The sequence below is a fragment of the Apus apus genome, chromosome 4 (genome assembly GCF_020740795.1).
Source record: "Apus apus isolate bApuApu2 chromosome 4, bApuApu2.pri.cur, whole genome shotgun sequence".
NCBI lineage: Eukaryota > Metazoa > Chordata > Aves > Apodiformes > Apodidae > Apus > Apus apus.
In genome coordinates, this window is record NC_067285.1 from 67,828,974 (window position 1) to 67,847,801 (window position 18,828).

The 18,828-nt window shown below is 35.3% G+C and overlaps 1 protein-coding gene across 6 annotated transcripts in view; it reads right to left on the reverse strand.

Moving 5' to 3' along the window:
• Nucleotides 1–18,828, reverse strand: part of CCSER1 (coiled-coil serine rich protein 1) — a 655,276-nt gene that overhangs the window by 117,688 nt on the left and 518,760 nt on the right. Inside the window, exon 10 of one of the 6 annotated variants that reach the window (XM_051619520.1) lies at nt 13,045–13,090. The exons of the other annotated variants lie outside the window; for them this stretch is intronic. Coding sequence (XP_051475480.1) covers nt 13,045–13,090 — 46 coding nt within the window. The remainder of the gene's footprint in view (nt 1–13,044; nt 13,091–18,828) is intronic. 6 annotated transcript variants of the gene reach the window in all.

The window sequence follows — 18,828 nt, forward strand, 5'->3', positions numbered from 1 at the left end:
GATAAAAGATTTTGTTTGCATCTGAACACAGTTTATAGACTTCACAAAGATGAATAGAGGAATCAGTTTTAAAATCTTTAGATATGTGCTCATATTTGACTTCAACATCTAACTGAAATGACTGTATTGTTAAAGCTGTCAGTAAAGGAGCAGTTCCATTGATCCTAACAGGTCTGGATGTGCAGTTCAACAGTAAGTTGACAGTTGAATGTAATATCTTTGAGGTTTTAATAAGCATTTAATAAATTAATACAACTGCTTCACTGTCACATGAAGTCCTTCTAAATACCCTGTTTGTCCTGTTGCATGATTACTGCTGGGGCAAGAAACACAAAATCCGTCATGGCATGGGAGCACTCCCACTCCAGAAAAAAAGACACATTTAGTCATACATGGGAACAATCTCATTTTGTTCTATTCAGACTTGTGCAGTTAAGCATGTACTGCCTGGCTGAAAGGCACATTAGCCAAAAAAATCTCAAATGTAGAAGGGAAGACTCACAGCTCTCCAGGTGAGCATCCCACTTCCAGGTCTCTGTGTTCAGCTCCCACAGAATGCTTGAGAGGTGGAGTCAAGGGGTGCCAGTAAAAAAAGCCAACAACATACCACTAGCATCCAATCCTTACACCTATGTCACTAATTCATGCCACATCAAGATGTCAACTATTTAAAATTAAAATCTGCAACATTTTCCTTCTGTCTCAATGTGGGTAATTTCAGAAGGCAAAAAGAAGAAAGGAGGTACTGCTCCTTTTTTATGCACTGCCTTTCATGTTATGCTAAAGTAGAGCCACATGGTTCCCAAACTAGAGTATCAGTTGCTTTATTTTCTTTTAATTATCTCAGCTTATTTGGAAAATATTACGACACTATTTACACTGGAATCCAAAGAACAAATTACTAAAGATGTTTTTTTAGACATGTTCAGATTAAAATTTTAAATAAAATTTCCAACTTAAAAACAGTCACCACAGCTGAAAGTTAAAGTACAGGTGCTCACAGCTAGGTGACAGAAGCCTAGCTTTACCATTTTTTCTATTGTACAATTAAATTTCATTCTTAGTCAAGGAATGTGAACAGGCCAATAGAAATCTTTAGCTGAGCTTCTTCTACTGAACCCTACATACCCTACACATCATTACCCAAGAAGGGGTTAACATTGTCAGTTAGGCTAAAATAACAACTAGACTGTAATTTTACTTACAGCCATAAACTGCTGAGCAAGAATATTAGCCAGGATGTAGACACAACTATACATGTCATAGTTGAGGGCTAACAGTGAGAAGACAGGAGATGTGGTTTGTGCAGAGTTACTCCAAGCTTGGAGTTCATCACCTGGAAACTCTTTTCCTTCTCAAGATTGACCATGGCTGCTATCAGAAAAGCAAAACAAAATCCACTTTGGCCTCAACCTGTGTGATCTTCATAGCAAGCCTCTTTCACCCCTTCTAATGAAGGCTGAGTATATATTATGCTGTTTATAATTCATTCTGGTAGGAGTGAGGAGGTGAAGCTGATGCTAGCAGATACCCTGCACACAGCCAAGATAGCCAGCACCCAAATGAGTTCAAACTTTAAAAGCTTTCCACAAGCCCCAGTGAGAAAGATCACAAAATGCTGAAGATCTCTGTCAAGATTTTCTCTATAAAATGAGCAGGTCATAGAGTGCAAATTCAGACACAAGCTGCAAGCTAGTAAGGCTTACAAAACAGTAGCTAGTGACAAGAATAGATCAAGCTACTCTCCCAGTAGTCTCTTCTCAATCTCCAAAGATTTTTATTTCTTTCTTTTTAAAAGACTCGCTGAATAAATTAAATAATAAGGCTTTTCACATCAAGAACTATGTTTTATATTATAGGACATACAACATAGATAGAATAGGTTGCATTAAAAGGACAACCTAGAAGCAGGCAGGGACACAATGTGACATTGATATGATGGGGATTGTTCTGTACCACTAGTACAAACTGATCTAGCCTCAGACCTCCTGGAAGGAACACCAAAAGACATGAATTCACACTTCTGGACTGTTTTTGTATCTAGATGGAGAACCACATGTCACTGTATTCCCATCTATGCTTGCCTTCCAAAGATTTCTGTTTGCATGTCTGATGACACTTTTCTTGTTTGGAGTCATGCAACTTAAGTGCCCAATTCATTAATTTCAATGTCTAAATCGATACAAAGGAAAAATAAACAAACCAGAGAGGTAATGCTGATAATCCAATGATTAAAATATTAAATGCTAGCATAAGGCCAAATTTATGCATATAATCACTATCCTAACAAATAATGGTCTCCATTAAGATTTCGTAACAGTTTTTATTTGTAAAATCCATGGAATACTGCATGCTTTTGTTAGAGAAGGGGAGGGAATCTCAGTGACCCATACCATACAATACAAGTCATAGAGTGTTTCTACTTTCTGGTTCCCCTGCCCAAGTCTGGAGAGAGCTGGCAGGAGACTGTTGGAGCAATGACAGCAACCATAGGACCTCACAAGGGAAACAGAACAATTAAGAACCAACCACTGGGTTTCTTCAGCTATCCTGTTAGCACAGTGGATAAGAATTTTCACTGGCCAAACTTGTAATTTTAAAATAATAAGAACCCAGTATATCTTTGTTATATATGGTAGAGTTTATTTTTTTCTACATTAACTTTTATGTCTATTTGTTTTGGAATCATGGTCTTTTAAAACCCCAAAGATCAGATATGCAGGCAAATGTCAACAAATATAAATTATTGTTTAAATAAAATTATTGAAGCAATAAACTTTATATAATATATAATATGCTATTTTAACAACAAAGCTAAGGCCATTAATTGCCTTTTGAAGAGAAGGATTGTAAAAATTATTGTTGCTTTCCAGAAAAGCTTAACAAGGTTTTGTAGCAAGTACTACTTTTATAGTATCTTCTTATAAAAAATGTTAGAAATAGCTTCCAGAAACATTCAGCAGATACTTACTTCCTAACAACAGATGACTCTAACAAAGCATATAAAAACCACTTATTCTGTTCTTGTGTGTTTGAGCTTCAGCAATATGACCAAATGACAATAATGAATTTACTTTTCTATAAAAGTAAAGCTGTATACATTTTCCAAATATTAGAAATGAGTGCATGAAAAGGAGGGAAAGCTTTTAAGAAAAATAAATCAAAGAGAAATGAGCTTGAATAAGTAGTGTTTATATGCCCATGTAAACTGTTATATACGTTGCTACTTAGAACTGCATTATTCCAAATGTTCATTTTTAACAAACCACACCACATTATTTGGCTTTATATTTCCTATAAGTGAATTTGATAAATACCCATGAATAATACAAACATTAGCAATGTCTTGCTTTGAAACATTTAAAACAAATAATTACTGGTCTATGAAGCATATAAAATCCATGGATTTTATGGGGAAATGACAGAATGAACAACAAAGGGAATGGAGAAAGAACAACAGAGTGGATCATTTGTCTAGCTTTTATCTAGGAAGGTACAGACTGTGTTATGTCTGCAAGGGAGAGAACAGCAAAGGATGCATTCAGAAGCATGCTTGCCTGGCACAGAGAAATGGTGAATATTTTTATTCCAACATTTAACTCTTTTCAACCACCTGAAGTAAAATGTCTATCAATCGTCTTTTATCACTGTTAATAAAATGCAAAAGTGATTGCAATACCTGCACATGCCTAATCCTAGAAGAGAAATCAGGAAAAAAAAAAATGCCTTCTGTACTAGCAGTTGATTAAAGGCAGTATTTTTCAAAATCTATCCAAAGGATTTAAATACAATGGTTAACAGTTTAATAGCTGTATCAGAAGAATGACGAATGGCATCACCCATTATTCAGCCTAGACACATCTGTAGTTATGCTGAAATAAAACATGATCATGATATCTCTAGTATGCCTGCACTGTGTTTTTAACAGTTTACTGGGAATGGCTTGAAAATTTTTTAATATTGACTTGCCTATTAAGTAATTCAGTAATTTAAGTAACTGCCTTCAGCAGTCCCAAATTTCATTAATCCCCTGAAAACAGAACTACTGATGAAAACAATGAGTACAATAGTTTTTAATTTAACTACATATGAGAGAAAAGCACTATCCATTACAACGATGGATCAAAAAGCAAATTCAGACTCCGTAATTGCAAAAGCTGAACATCACCCAAGTTAATACAAGCGTGTAGGCTGTAAGTCCGCACCATAAAATGATGTTATAATCCCTCATATCATGAAATAACATTTTACTAATGACTGCACATGCCATAAATGAGAAAAAAACATGGGTAAATATTTTCTTTAGTTTAAATCTTGCCTGAGACTGCTTTGCTGAAATCTGTTCCAACATCTGTAAGACCAATACCTGAAGCTGTGAAGACTCTGACAGTCAAAGATCCTGAGGAAGAGCCTTTTAGCTGCAGGCTTTACATTTTCTCAGCAGATATTGTTCATTGTTAATTGTTACCCTTATGCATCCTTTCTCTACCACAGTTTCTTTCACTGAAAGCTTTATATTGAACACCTGTATACTTTACTACCCTGTTTAATTAATTAATGAGCTAAGGCACCAAATGTCTGCAAGTGAATTTTCTTCCTTTTCCTGATGCTTTCTGTATAAAAACATCTAACTATATGATCAACAGAATATGTACAGTAATTGAACAAATAAGCTGCTACTAGGAAGAGTTTTTCATGGGAATATTTTAACAATAGTGAATCTGAAAATTAGTATCACTATTATCATAACACAGTAGATGGTCATCTGGAGAAAGAGAAGAGGCCTGTGTGTGGAAGAGTCCAGAAACAGAAGCGATATGACAGTAGTCAGATGGGGAAGTATTGAATGAGGGAAATTACTCCATTGACAACGCATAAGCTAATGTATGCATATACTGACAATTCATTACCATCCCAAAATATTTAATAAAAGAAAAATAAGTCAGATTTCAGCCAATTCTCTAATAGGAAACAGGATTAATTTGACAGGTAATTTATTCAGAATAAATGAATCACTGAGTTTACTCCTGATGGAGATTATCAGAGATTCAATTTCACGACTCAGAGTTAGGTAAATAAGAGACTCTTCAGTTTTATGCCTGAATAGAAAAGATCAGATCAATCAGAAATATTTTGTTAGGCCAAAATGAAATAGCACTGTAATTCTATAATTATTTATTATATGAACCTTATTTTTAAGTAAAAAAAAAAAAAAAAAAAGCATCACCACTTTCAGAAGTATTTGAAGAAACTTGAAACCAGTCATTAACTTCTTTTTAAAAAATAAATTACTCCTTTTAGCAGCTGAAGTTTCTTGTATTAATTGCACAAGACTTTGCAAAACAGAAAACAAACTCTAAAGAAAGATGGAACTTCAGAAGACTGCATCCCCACTAGTGCTCCCCAAATCACAGACTCAGAGAAATATTGGCTGGAAGTCTCTGGAGGTCATCTTGCCCTGCCTCCTGCTTGGGATTACCAACAACTCCAGGTGAGCTCAGACCTCTGCCTGACTGAGTCTTGAAAATCTTTGAGAATGGAGCTTATACAACACAAGCAACCTGTTCCAGAGATGCACTACACTCCTTGAAAGAAGATCTTCCTAATGTACTTTTTGTACCTGTAAAGCTGTAATTTATGGCCTCTTGCTATACTGTCTGGCACTATCAAGATTAACTCTTAAGCAGTTAGTAAGCCGACAAACTAAAGGAACTACAGTTAAAAGTCAGCTTTTGTAGACACAAGCTCTAGAGTTAGAGTTAGGGAATTGACTATTCCCTGAGTTAATGTAAAAGTTTCATGACTTTCTGTAGAAAACATAAAGCTCAGTCTTTAGGAAAGTAAGTCTTCACAATTTCAATTATACATATTTTTCTGAGATGTCGAAGCAAGGTGTTACAGACTTTCTTCCCTCTTATAGTGACCACAGACATAATCCCCCCAAAAATTACTAATGGAAAATACAGGGTTTCCAGCAGCCTCCAATGATTGTTGGAGGCTGCCATTTTGGCTCATTTTCATGGGGAAATGAAACAGCTTGCAAAAACCAGATGACTATAGGGTTTCACATATAAATTATTTTATCAGACTTGTAGAATAACGGAATAAATTTTAGTTGTTTTGAAATACTTGACGGAACTTCCAAAACCATGCAATTACAGCTACTTGAGGCAGTTCAAGAAGCCCGTAGCAGAACATTTTCCTTTAAAAATTGTCTAGTGTTTTGAAATTAATTTATCAAAAGCCTAATTTCAATGAATGCTTATTCATTTTCAAAAAAAGTGTAAAAGAATTTTTACAAACTATAACGGTAGTGAAGGCAGAAACAACAAATCAGTTCATGACTTCTGTCTTCTACTTACCCTTCACTAACATGTAATCAAGTCTGTCAATACAAAGCAGGACAGGAAAAAATTACTATGGCTGAATATCACCCTGATTGGCTATTTTTTCAATGATGAAAGACTCAGTTTTTGAAGGGCTATTTTATTTAATCAGGAAACAGTACCTGATTTTTTGTTAAAAAAGAATAATTAAAAAATGATTATGGGATTTTTTTCTTTGCCCAAGGGTAAGACAGTAACAACTTATTTATTTCTTCTTCCATATTCAGATGTAGTAAGAAAACCAAACTTGAAGACTTTTCATGTACCACTGTACATACCAGTCTAATAAGTACCATTCTCCCTCATCAAGCACAAACTGATGAAAAAAATACTAATTTTTCTAAATTCCTTAATCCTCATAGGTACAGAAACACATCCCCCAGCATAATACCCCTCTTGGGTAGTTTTGTACTAGCACAATCTAGGTGCTATAAAAATTATTTTCTTATTTATTTATTTAAGAAAAATATATATACTAAGTTATAACATAAACCCTTCTTAGTCCTCTTTTATATCTAAGCTCCATGTTTTTTTTCAGTGGGTTCCAGATTTGATTAAATGAATCCTCCAGTCCCAAATGTTTTAAAATAATTGCTTTTTAAAAACTTTCCCTGTGCTAATGTTTGCTTCTATAGAAACATGACTGAAAGCAGAAGCTGCTGTTAAAAGAATTAGAACTCTCTCCCATAAACGAAAGACTCAAAATTAATACTATATTAATAAAACTATTGTCAGAATATATATTTTCTCATTTTGCAAAAACAGAGCATGATCCGCTGCAGTTAGTAGGACTGTAACTCATGATTACAATAGAATAAGCCTAAATCACTAAGAACGTCTTACTGAGTTACAAAAACTGAATCAAAGACATATTCGGTTAAATGGACAATTGTCTAATGAATTTTTAAATTAAATGTAGCAGGTGACTGGCAGATGAGGCCATTTTTAGAAGTATTACAATTAAGAATTATGAGCCAATAATCTAAAACAATAGCTACTAAGGAGTATTGCTGCTTACATAATTTATTTCTATTACTGTTCCTTCTTTTTTTGAGAGTGAATTACTTCATTAAAACATGATTGGCAGTCATGTCTTCTACAGTTAGTTAGATTTGCTTCTAAACTAGAGCCAGTTACTGAATCTATGGACATCACCCTGGCATAAAATTCTACAGGATTAAGAACCTACTTATTTCACAGTAATTAGAGTTTTACATTTTTCCTCACAAAAGCAATTCTAAGTGCACCTCTCTGCACACCTTGTAAATATTTAAACACTCCCTGTAAGAAAATTAATAACTTAAGAAATCATAATTTGCCTCCCCTAAAACTATCTTCAGTCAAAAATCTTTAAGAGATAATCTATCCAAAGTTCCTGAACTCACAAAAATTTTACCTGTGCAAAGTCCTACTGAGTTAAGATACTGAGTTATTCATATTAATTGCTGCATGACAATAATTTTTTGTCTGAAATTACAAGGAAAATTTTTCCTCCTTTGCATCAGCCCCAGACACTGCATTTTCTGGCAAATACAGCCTTTGAAAGCTCAGACTTGCATGAAGCTTTGGGGTTTCCCATCTGCACAGCTTAGAGAAGCCCAATGAATCAGTATTGGTCACAGTGAAAGCAGGACCCAGGGTTTAGCAGGATAACTGCCATCATGTTGGGATGGAATCATAGCAAAGAGAGCATCTGGATGGCTCCAGACTTACAGCATCCTTCCTGACTTTCCACCCTTGAGAAAAGAATCAAAGCTATTGTTGCAGTTTTCCTACACAAGATATTACTGTGTACTTATATTTTTCTAGAACTGACTAAAATTGCATATTCTGTGACACACAATATTTTCAGGTTAATGTTTTACCTTTTCATCACTTATTTACATTCTGTTCTCAATAACCTGCCATCCTGCTGCACGGGCCTGGCAAACCCCCTCAAGTTCTCCTGAAGCCCCCAGCCTAGTTAGGTTGACTAACTGGAAGAACACTGTTGTCTTAATTTTTACTATGCAAATACCTTTGTCATTATGTTGAAAGATAACAGATTTTTGCTTCATTTCAAGCTGAAACCTGTCAAACAAACTATACTAGTTTTACTAGATTTTTACTAGGTTTTACTACCACTGAAATGGATGACCCTGTGTGAGGTTAAGGCATTTAACATCTTTTTAGTCAAATGTTCAGTCTGGAGAACTAATTGTTTCTGGCCTGTGGCTGGGAGGAGACTTTTGCATCCTTCTTTGATGGTAAAACTTCCTTATAAAGCTCAAAATAGATCAATTTATTTTCCCATGCTCACAATTTTTACTAGTAGGTTAGCCTGCTTATTTCTGAATTCCTTTAAAATTCTGAAAGAAGACATTTTAAAACTTTTAATTTGCAACTTACACATTTACCATTACCACCTTAGGTTTTTCTTTACATTGGAAAACCACTCCCATGAAAAAGTTTTTTTCCTCCACAACACACCATGATTCAAGAAAACAGTAAATTTCTCAGCACTGAATCTACCTTCCTTGTTTCCTCCCTCTGGCTGATGAAAAAAGCCATCCACTCCTTTTGAAATATCTTGACAACTAGCAAATACTTCTTTAAGACTTTTTTATGACTTGAACTATTTATGCTAGGAATTTAACTCTCATAATTTTAATTCGACATATTTTCTGCTGTAATTTATGGTATTAAATATCACTACAGCTGAATTTAAAACTCCTCCGAGGTATTTATGCTTGCCCTAAATAATTAAACTTTCTTTGCTTGTAAGATTATAACATTAAAGTGCCATTTATCAACAAACTAAGGATTTTTCTTCCTTGATTTTAATGTTGGGTGGGTTTATTTTTAACAGTGAATTCTTCATCACTTGAAATCCCCCGTCCAAAGGTTGGTTTAACTGCTTTAGATTTTGGCACTTTTCTTATCATTAGATGCTATTAAATTCTTTGGATATAACATAGCTATTTCAAGTGTCTGATCCAATTTTTTCTATCTGTAAAGTTGATTGTCAGGTACCACATAACTGTTTTGATTTTTTTAGAGATTCTACTGTGTTTCAGGAATATCTATTATAGCAAACTTCTTTCTATGATATTTCTTCTCATTGATTTTTTCTTCTGAGTGGTTATAATCAAAACTGGTAAGCATTTTTCATTCCCCAAGCTACACGTAAATGATAATGACATTTTCCTAAAAAGTACTGCCCACTGTCACCCTCAATTGGAAATTTCTTACAGTTTGAGGACATTTTAGGTTCAACAAGGATTTTTTTTTTTTTTTTAATAAAGTCTCAAATAAAAGCACCATAGATACAAAATGTTAAAGCTTTGTCATCTGGTGCAAGGCCTACTAACTTAATCCAATGATATAATAGAGGATATAACCACAAAGTCTTGACTATAATACCTACTTTTGCAGGAGAAAAGTGCAGTTTAAAGGAAGTCTTGCAATGAACATGTGTATTTTCAGAATTGTGGCATTTACTCTCCATGTAATATGTAAATAAAATATGACAGCAGTTTAAACTGCAGAGTACACTTAGTTTCACTGATGTGTTTATGCTTCTGCTCTGTGTATTGGACAAGTGACAGGAGAAAAGATGACAGCTCTTCTCTCCCTAGGAGAATTGTATTGCAATTCTGCCCAGAAGTCTGGAACTGCATTTTGGTTTTTGATACAACATTTTATTTAGTCATAACAAATCTTTTAAGTTTATAGTTTGAGTTAGGTCAGCAGTACTCCAAGGAACAAAGCTGGGTCATCCTAATGGCCTTCTGACAACATCTATATTCACTTTGGACTCCTCATTCAGTTTGTCCTCTGTTTTTGCACCTTACTTTGCTGCTAGTTATAGATCACCTCATGTACAGTAAGTTTGGATTGCATCTTCCTTTTTCTCCCCTTCTGTTGGTTTCTTAAATGTAAAATAGAAATTGAGTTACAACTTATTTCTATTTCTAAAAACAAGTTTTTATCTTGTGGAAAGGAGTCCTAACTCCCATAGTGGAACTTTTTAGTTATCCTTGTATTCTCTGTCTCATAGTTTATAGCCAGAGTGTTAAAATGCCCCATCAGTAGAAACTTGTTATTTTTAAATGTTATATAAACAGCATTTTCATTTTGACCACTCATTACTTCACCACATTTCACCAGCAGCTTCTCTGGGATCCTGAGAGGAAATGTCGTAACACAGCACTGGCACAGATGCCACTCCATGTGTATGACAGCTTCAGATGCCCAGAAGTGCATGCCTTCAAGGGATTCACAACACTACCACCAAGCCTACCCTGCTCACCCTGAAGCATCCATAAGACCCCAGTAGTGTAAAACATCTCACACAAAGTCAGATCAAATTAATCCTGCTTCTTCTACTGTGGTGGAGTTATGGTAGGATCACCAGTAATATCAGTTGTAAGAAAACATAGCCTACCTTTGATTTTCTATTTGATAGGACACAGCATTTGTCCAGTAGCACTGCTGCTCTGTATTTCCAAACATCCTCTTTTCTCAGTATTGTATGTGAACAATAACAACATTCAATGCTTTGCAAGGAACAGGAAAGTTACCACCAATGACTAGAACACAAGCTTTGGAAGCTCAAGCTCTAGCTTAGCTTTCTGTTAGAAGAACTTTACCAGAACATATTCATACTTTCATATAATCTTTCCTTCCAGTACACATAAAAGCAAAAAATGACTGGCTGAAGTATTTTTTTCCCCTTCCCTCCTCTCCCCTCCCTGGTCCCGATGTCACAGATTCTTTTATTTGTGTTTCTTTTGCTTTAATTTGCTTCAGTTAAGCCACAAACACATCCCATATATGCAATTTTAAACTCCTTCTCCCATCTCACCATTTCAGTAATGTTAGTTTTATCATTATTTCATCACCTAATCAGAGAGACTGTGGCCACTTCTTCAAACCTGTTCATCCACATATTTAACCGAACCATTATTCATTCCTCTGTTTACTTCACAGTTCTGCATATTCATTTTGGTATACAATTCTTTTTCTGCCCTTCCCACACTTTCCGTTATGTTCAAATCCCAGACATTCATTATGTGACACTTCATCAATCATTTTAAAGAGTGACTTTATACCAGGAAGCACTATAGCACTATCAACAGTGCTATCATACACACCTGTGATTATTTATAACTATGCATGCTAAAGAACGTTAGCGTGCTTCCAAATTCTTCACTGATTTTGTTGATCATGTAGATGACTGGTAGGATTAACTTCAATGAAATAAATGAGACTGCAATTTGGATTTTCATTTTAACAGATGTCACACATATTGGATAAAAATAATAACTTCAACAATTTTTTTCGAAGGATTCAACAAGGACATTAATTTGTTCCACCATACAATAAAAAACAATAATAGGAACAAAACTATTTCATGAACAATGTTTCATCTTCATTTTTTTCCTCCTCTTAGATATACCCAATAGAATAGGAAAAACTTAGATAATTACACAGAAGAAAATATAGTCATATACAGATAATGTTTTTTGTTACTTTTGCAAGACCCACACTCATAGACAAATGCCATATGTTTTCCTATGAATACACAAGAGCAGCATTGGTGACTTTATGCAAGCAACACGTTTCAAGACTGCCAACAACGAAGCATCATTCAAACTTCACTGTATTTTATGAATAAGCCTGGAATGTTATATTATGATGAATCTGTTTGACATTCAGCAGTGTGATGCAGTGCATAGTAATTAAAATAACGCAGTGCATGCCTGCGGCTTACTGTATGCATATGGAAGACACCAAAGTCTTTAGGATGGACTTTCAAGTCAAGGTAGGAGGAGAGAGACAGAAATAGACTTTAGAAACATAAGAAAGCCCTCACCTCAAAGTCTGATGGTATTCTGAGAATCTATTTATTCAATATACACACACACACGCACACTGTTAAAGCAGCAGAGAGATCATCTTGAATTAGAATGTAAGCTTTTTCCTTTTTTTTAAAAAAAAATAGAGCACATTAAGTTTGTGATTTATTGAGTTTTTGGGTGGATAATGAGGGGAGGTTTAAAATTTTATTTAAACTAAATATTATCTAGTGTCAATATTTCCAATGGATTTAAGGAAAATGAATGAGATCCCTCTATAAATGTTCCCTTCCCTCTCAAACTCAGGGGATGGACTTGTTCTTCAAATTAATTAGATGGAAAGTCTTGCAAGATATAGAGCTGGTCTCTGTAACTTCTTCCTTACATCACATTGTTTGATTTTTCCATTAATTTTTGAGATCCAGATTCTTTTTCAATTGTTTGCACAGTGGAGAGATTAATTTGAAGATTAGAAAAGAGAGACTCTTCAATTTTAACAATGCTATTCATTAATATGTTGAATGCACAATCTGAGGGTATTATTCTTATTCCCCTTCAGACTTTGAGTCATGATGGTATTTTCCTCCCTTCTTGCAACTCTATAGTGCACAGCGCAGCCCAATTTATGATGTGCTGAACAAAACACAACAAAGAAATAAAAAAGGGATCAATAGAAGCTGTTAGCTACAAACAGGCAATATACAACAACAGTGGTTGAATATTGACCTCAGGGCATTAAGTCTATATTGGCATGCCATGCTACAGCACATGAACACATAGTCATCTTTACAACACAGAGTGGAATTTAAGAGACTCACATAATTGCCTGCGAGAAGGTACAGGAGCACTTCCAAATTCTGTGCCCTGTAAATAAAACACATTTTTTTTTTTTTTTTCTGGAGCAAAGGATGTCAGATTAACAGCAGCAGCAAATGAAAAAAATGACAAGACATGAAGAAAATGATAGCAGTGAAACGAAATAGAGACTGTTTAGATAGAGAAGTCTGTTATTACTGAAGAACTGTAGTTCCTATTTTCGGATAAACATATATCACAGTGAGGAACACTCTACGGGTAATCCACCCATCAGTGGACATAATGAACCAAAAATAGAGAGAAAAGAAAGAAGACAGAAAAAAAAAGAATCAGCCTAAAACAGGCAAGCTCACACTTGCCAGAAACTAAATTTTACAGAAAGGACAATATACAGAGTATATACAAAAATTCATTCCTTTACAAAAATAAGAAGGCTCAAGTACAGCAGTGTGTTAGTTGATACTGTCACTGTTTGAAGGTAAAGTACATTTCAAACAGGTAGGAAGGACAGTGAGGGCAGTACACTTTCTTCTCCTCTCCAAAATTCTCTAACAAGTCCTCACTGGGTCAGTTTAATGACATCTGATAGAAAGCAGTTTTATTAGATGCCCAGTCAATATATACACTATACACTTTCAGTAGATAGTGCTTCACCTTTTGTGCCAGTAATTACCACACATCTCTGCAAAACCAACTGTGCATGTAAAGAAAATATCAATCAAATGCCAAGCAAGTCATACTGGTTGGGACCTGTATGGAAGCCTTTTGCTGACACGATCCCCCTTTGCTTCAAGTTTGCATCCTCCTTCCCAATGTAAAAAGGCATACTGATAAAATGGACTGGGTAGTCAAGGATTACTCATTACAGTAATATTCAGATTGTTCTTATTGCCCTAAAAAAAAAAAAACACCAGCCAAACAAACTAAAAAACAACTCCAAACCCTCCAAAATAATCAAACACCTGAAACTTATGGAGCGTAACTTCCTTTGAAGTGATTTTGAGTTCTTTTTGAATTCAAGGCTGGGAACAGATTTACCAGGCATTTGTTCTTTGAGATAATTTTCTCTTTCAGATATTGTTAAAATCTTCCTCTTTATCTAGGAAAAGTGAAGAATATATATGCATATCTAGAAAGCCCCACAGAGAAACCATCTTTACACCACTGCTCCCAAAGCACTTTGTTTAAGGAAAACCAGAATACTTAAGATTATTAAGCACTTCAGATGTCACAGCTGTGCTGCTGAGACCACAGCTTGCTGTGCTGTGGCCCCATGAAGTACTGTGTGGCTCAGCACAAGCCATATATCTCACCGCACCCCAAGCTTGTCACTCTGAGACTTAACACCTTCCTGCAATGGTGGTAAGAGGTCACCGCCACAGCAACAAGTAGCCAAGGGGGCAAGACCGGGTTAATTTGTAGTAGGGCAACAAAAAACCCAACTTCCTCCCTTTTTTCCCAAGGTTGCCAGAAGGCAGAAAGCTTTACTATTTACCAAGAAAACAGTGCAAACAGGCATTGTGCACAAAACCCTTTTCCTCCAGGGCAGGCAGTGCCCTGCAAGTGGACTATCCTCCAATCCCACAGTTATTTGTGGAGTTATTTCAGCACTGCCAAAGACAATCTTTATCGCCAGCTAACTTCTCAAAGTAGCCAAAGGACAAGTTGGTTTGAGTACCACATCTAATTGTACATTTGGCACTTAAACCAGTTCTTCAGTGACTTTACAAATTATTTCCCTTGAAGTCGTTTGGAAACAAAATACATTTACTTGAAATACTAAGAATGCACCTATTCATGTAAGGGAAAGCTAGAAGTATTGAAGAATAGCACTGCACAAAACAGTACCAGAGCATTCCATTCTGTCAACTGTGTGCTATTCTGCTTTGCTTAAAGGCAGCATTCAAGTAAAGCTGACCTACTCAAGTGATTCCTTAACATAAGACACCTCCTAGAAATCAGCTTTCAGTTCATTCTTTAAAGACACTGAAATCGTTTGTGAAACCTTATATAAAAACAAAAAGCACAAAGGAAATTGGTCTGACAATGGTTAGCTGGCTGCTTGCTTCTTTAGCCAAAAAGTACTTTTTTTCTATTCTTTGAATGTGTAGCATCTACTTTCTCTGCCTGCCTGCCCTCCCCCAGTCAAAAAGAAAACATTTAAAAACAGCCTCAACATACACAAATCAGTCAACCAAAGAACTGGGAATTCAATTATCCATTGTTAATTTCTAAGTGATACCAATTAAGTGATGTATTTCCAATGACACAATGCTCTTTTGAAAAGCAAGAGGCCAATGAATTTCACTGCATTACTTTTCATGTTTCTGATTTCCAGAGTAAATGGCTTTCCAGGGGAGGAAGGGGATGGAAAGATATATGCCTTTATCTTTTAAACAAGCCTTCCTTTCCTTTTTTCCCCCCTCATACATGAGAAATCAATGTTAAACCTCAGTATCATCTGGCACAATGATAAGAAGCATTTTTCAAAACTAAGCCAAGTTTCAGACATTCTTTGTGGAAAATCCAGGCTCTGCTCAAACTCTCAGAAGTTCCACAGTTTTAATCACATACAGCCTTTTCCTCTGTCCTCTCTGTGCAGTGTAACACTTAATCCTAGAGGTGTCTAGGCTTCCATGACAATATAATATTTACCACTGAGGCAAAGTTTTCCAAGTGCCCTGTGATTCCTAGAAATGTAGAGCCTTACACAGGAATAAGATAATGCTATTAATAATACAGAGGCACTGTTGATGCCTAGTTACCTTGCAGTTACTAAGTTAGTGATTTATACAAGTTTGCACACTCACCCAAAGCTTCCAAGTGAGTTAATTCACCCCTACCTTTTTGCTGCATCGTTTTTTGGTAACACATTACTTACAAAATAGCACCTCTTAAAATATTGCTCTTAGTATAAGCGAAGTTTGAAATCCAATTAAGCGTTAAATACCATTGCACACCTTAGGTTCACCACAGGAAACAGATGTATGTTAAGCATTTCCATATATTTTAAATGTATATAGCTCATTTTCATTTCAAATGTTTTTAAGTTCTTTTCCAGGGCCCAAAAAACATGCTAGTGATAGCATCTTCTAGACTTTTCTTATGTAAATGCATAGAACTGAGGTTGGGACCACTGTGCCTTTTTTTTTTTGGTTGATCATTCTCCCTATATCAGTTCAGTGTCACTTAATATTTTAATGCTAAAATCCCAAACTCATGCTGTCACTGATGAGAAGGAAGAAAAAAGTTTTAATGATTATTTTATTTTTTACCTTTTCATTTTCCACTTCAATTAGCCTTAGAGATCTTTTTGACTTAACACAAATAAATCTCGGTTAATTCATTTTACATAGAATCTTTTTTTTTTAAATTATATTGTTGATATTACTACATACGTTATGGTTCCAACAAATACTCTGGGCTCTGAACAACCTGACCTAGTGGGAGGTGTCCCTGCCAATGCAGGGGATTGAATCTAGATGATCTTTAAAGTCCCTTCCAACCCAAACTATTCTATGAGTCTATAAAATACTAAAATAGTCTAATGGGTGGAGTAATTTACACTTCTACATCAGCCAATTAAAATGCCAGTGTAAGGAAACTGAAAAAAGAGTTGCTGATTGTGATCAGAGACCTTTCCGGAGGGAAGGTTTGAAAACGGACAGCCTCTACGTTTAACCTTTGAATTTACAGGTGAGGAGAAAACAGTCATCACCAGAAAAGTCAGAGCTCAGCAGCTGAGAAAACATCTGGAAGCCTCTAAAATTGAAGCTGTCAGGATGCCTCATTTATAACACATGGTCTATCAGTGGACCAATAAGGGAAATACAGTTTTTAGGACTCCTCTGCACATGAACACAATACGACCAGAAATGGCACCTGCTCAGGTCTTGATTCCTGCCTACTTCTTACATACTGTGGCACAAAAAAACCCAACTATTAAGACTTCATCCTGAAGTGCTTGCTGGCCTATTGTCATGGGAGGGGTAGAGTTAATCCCCTAGGATTGCATTGCTAGACCAGTCAGCATTTTCTATACATAGATGCAAGAATATTCAGACACTTTTTGGAATTAAAAACCAAACAAACAACAAGACAAAAAGCAAACCAAAGCAGCACTGTTTAAGAGCTCGGTGCAAACATATTAATTTACTTAATCTTTACCATAGCATCAGATGCTGAACAAAGCACTAATCAGGTAGTTAAATCAAGTTTAGGATAGGTTCCCTTTTTGCCTCCATATAACATATCCTCATCATCCCTTCATTGTTAATGAAGGAATGATTAATTACCTAAGACACCCCTAAAGTGAATGTAGATTTCATGCACCAAACAGGCAGATACACTGTTGTTCTGTTTACATTCCTTCAGTCAGTAGTTTATAACTTATTTTCACTTAGCTTTCAGAAACACATTCAAAACATTACAAAACTCCACTCTTCTTGAAAATTATCAATTTTTAATCTTGTTAAGGTGAGAGTATGACACAGTTTCTGTCAGAAGACACAGTTAAGTATTCACTGGAAGCTGCAACAAACTCAGCATAGGAATCTGACATTTAGTTCCCACAGCTATTTTATTTCTTACATGTCACATTGAACAAAATAAGTAATTGCAATTTCTTTAAACTAACAACCACACACACCAGCCAGCACAAATATTTGTGACTTTAGCTATTCTGAGACAACCGCAGCAAGGAAGTTGAAATGAAAAGGGTTCATAATACAACCTATTAAATGAAGTAAAACATCCAAGTATGTATTAGCTTCCTGTTCAAAATAAGCTTTTCAATAAAAATACATTAACAATGGTGTATGTTTCCTACATTACTCTAAAGTTATGAGTTCACCTGTTATTAACTGTGTATAGATACTGACTGAAGTCTTCTGAGTTCACCTTGGAAGTCTGAGTAGTACAATATATGAAATGATCAGATCAATTCAGCTGAATGGAATACTCCCTCTGCAGCATAACTACACAATTACTGCTGTTCTTTTTTTGTGTCACTTTCTATGAGGAATCTCCACAAAGCTGTATATTGACAACAGACCAAAAAATGCCAGAAGAAAATAAAAGAGAGCTTACTACCCATCAATGTTTTTCTAAAAAATGCTTTATTTTATCTTAGAGCACAAACCCTACCTGGCACATGGTTAAAAAAGGCGCTCATTAAAAACAAAACCCAAAAACCCCCAACAATAATCATCTGCACAAAAATAAATGAAAAATTATAGTCAAAGTAGTTGTATTAAAAAGGAAGACCAAGGCTCTAAAGCAAAACTGAAGAACAGGTAGAGAAGAAGCAGAACATTCTCATTCCTTTTAGGAAGATGGAAAAATAAATAAACAAACAAAAAAGCCAAAGCCAAAACCCCACTACTTTTCACAAGCAATTGTGTACAACTTTATCTCTTTTATAGCATTACCTAACTTTAATAACAGTCAACATTCAGTATTTACAATCTCTCTGATTAAAAACTGCTTACCATTTGAGTCTTACCTTGAACAAAAAAAGAAGAAAATTTATTTTGTGCCTATGGCAGCCTGAAATACCACAAGGCCATCTTACAACTCCAAAATATTTAAAGCTATGTGCAATTCAAGATGATAGCACAGCAATCACATGTATAGCTTCAATCTTTCTGAAAGCTACGGCAGGCATGAACAACATTACTAAAAGAAAATAGCCTCAAGAGCAAATGTAGCTCCATAGTCTCTAGATATATTAATATAAATATGTTCCTTCTTCAAACATCTTCCAAACCAAAGTTATAGCTCAATAA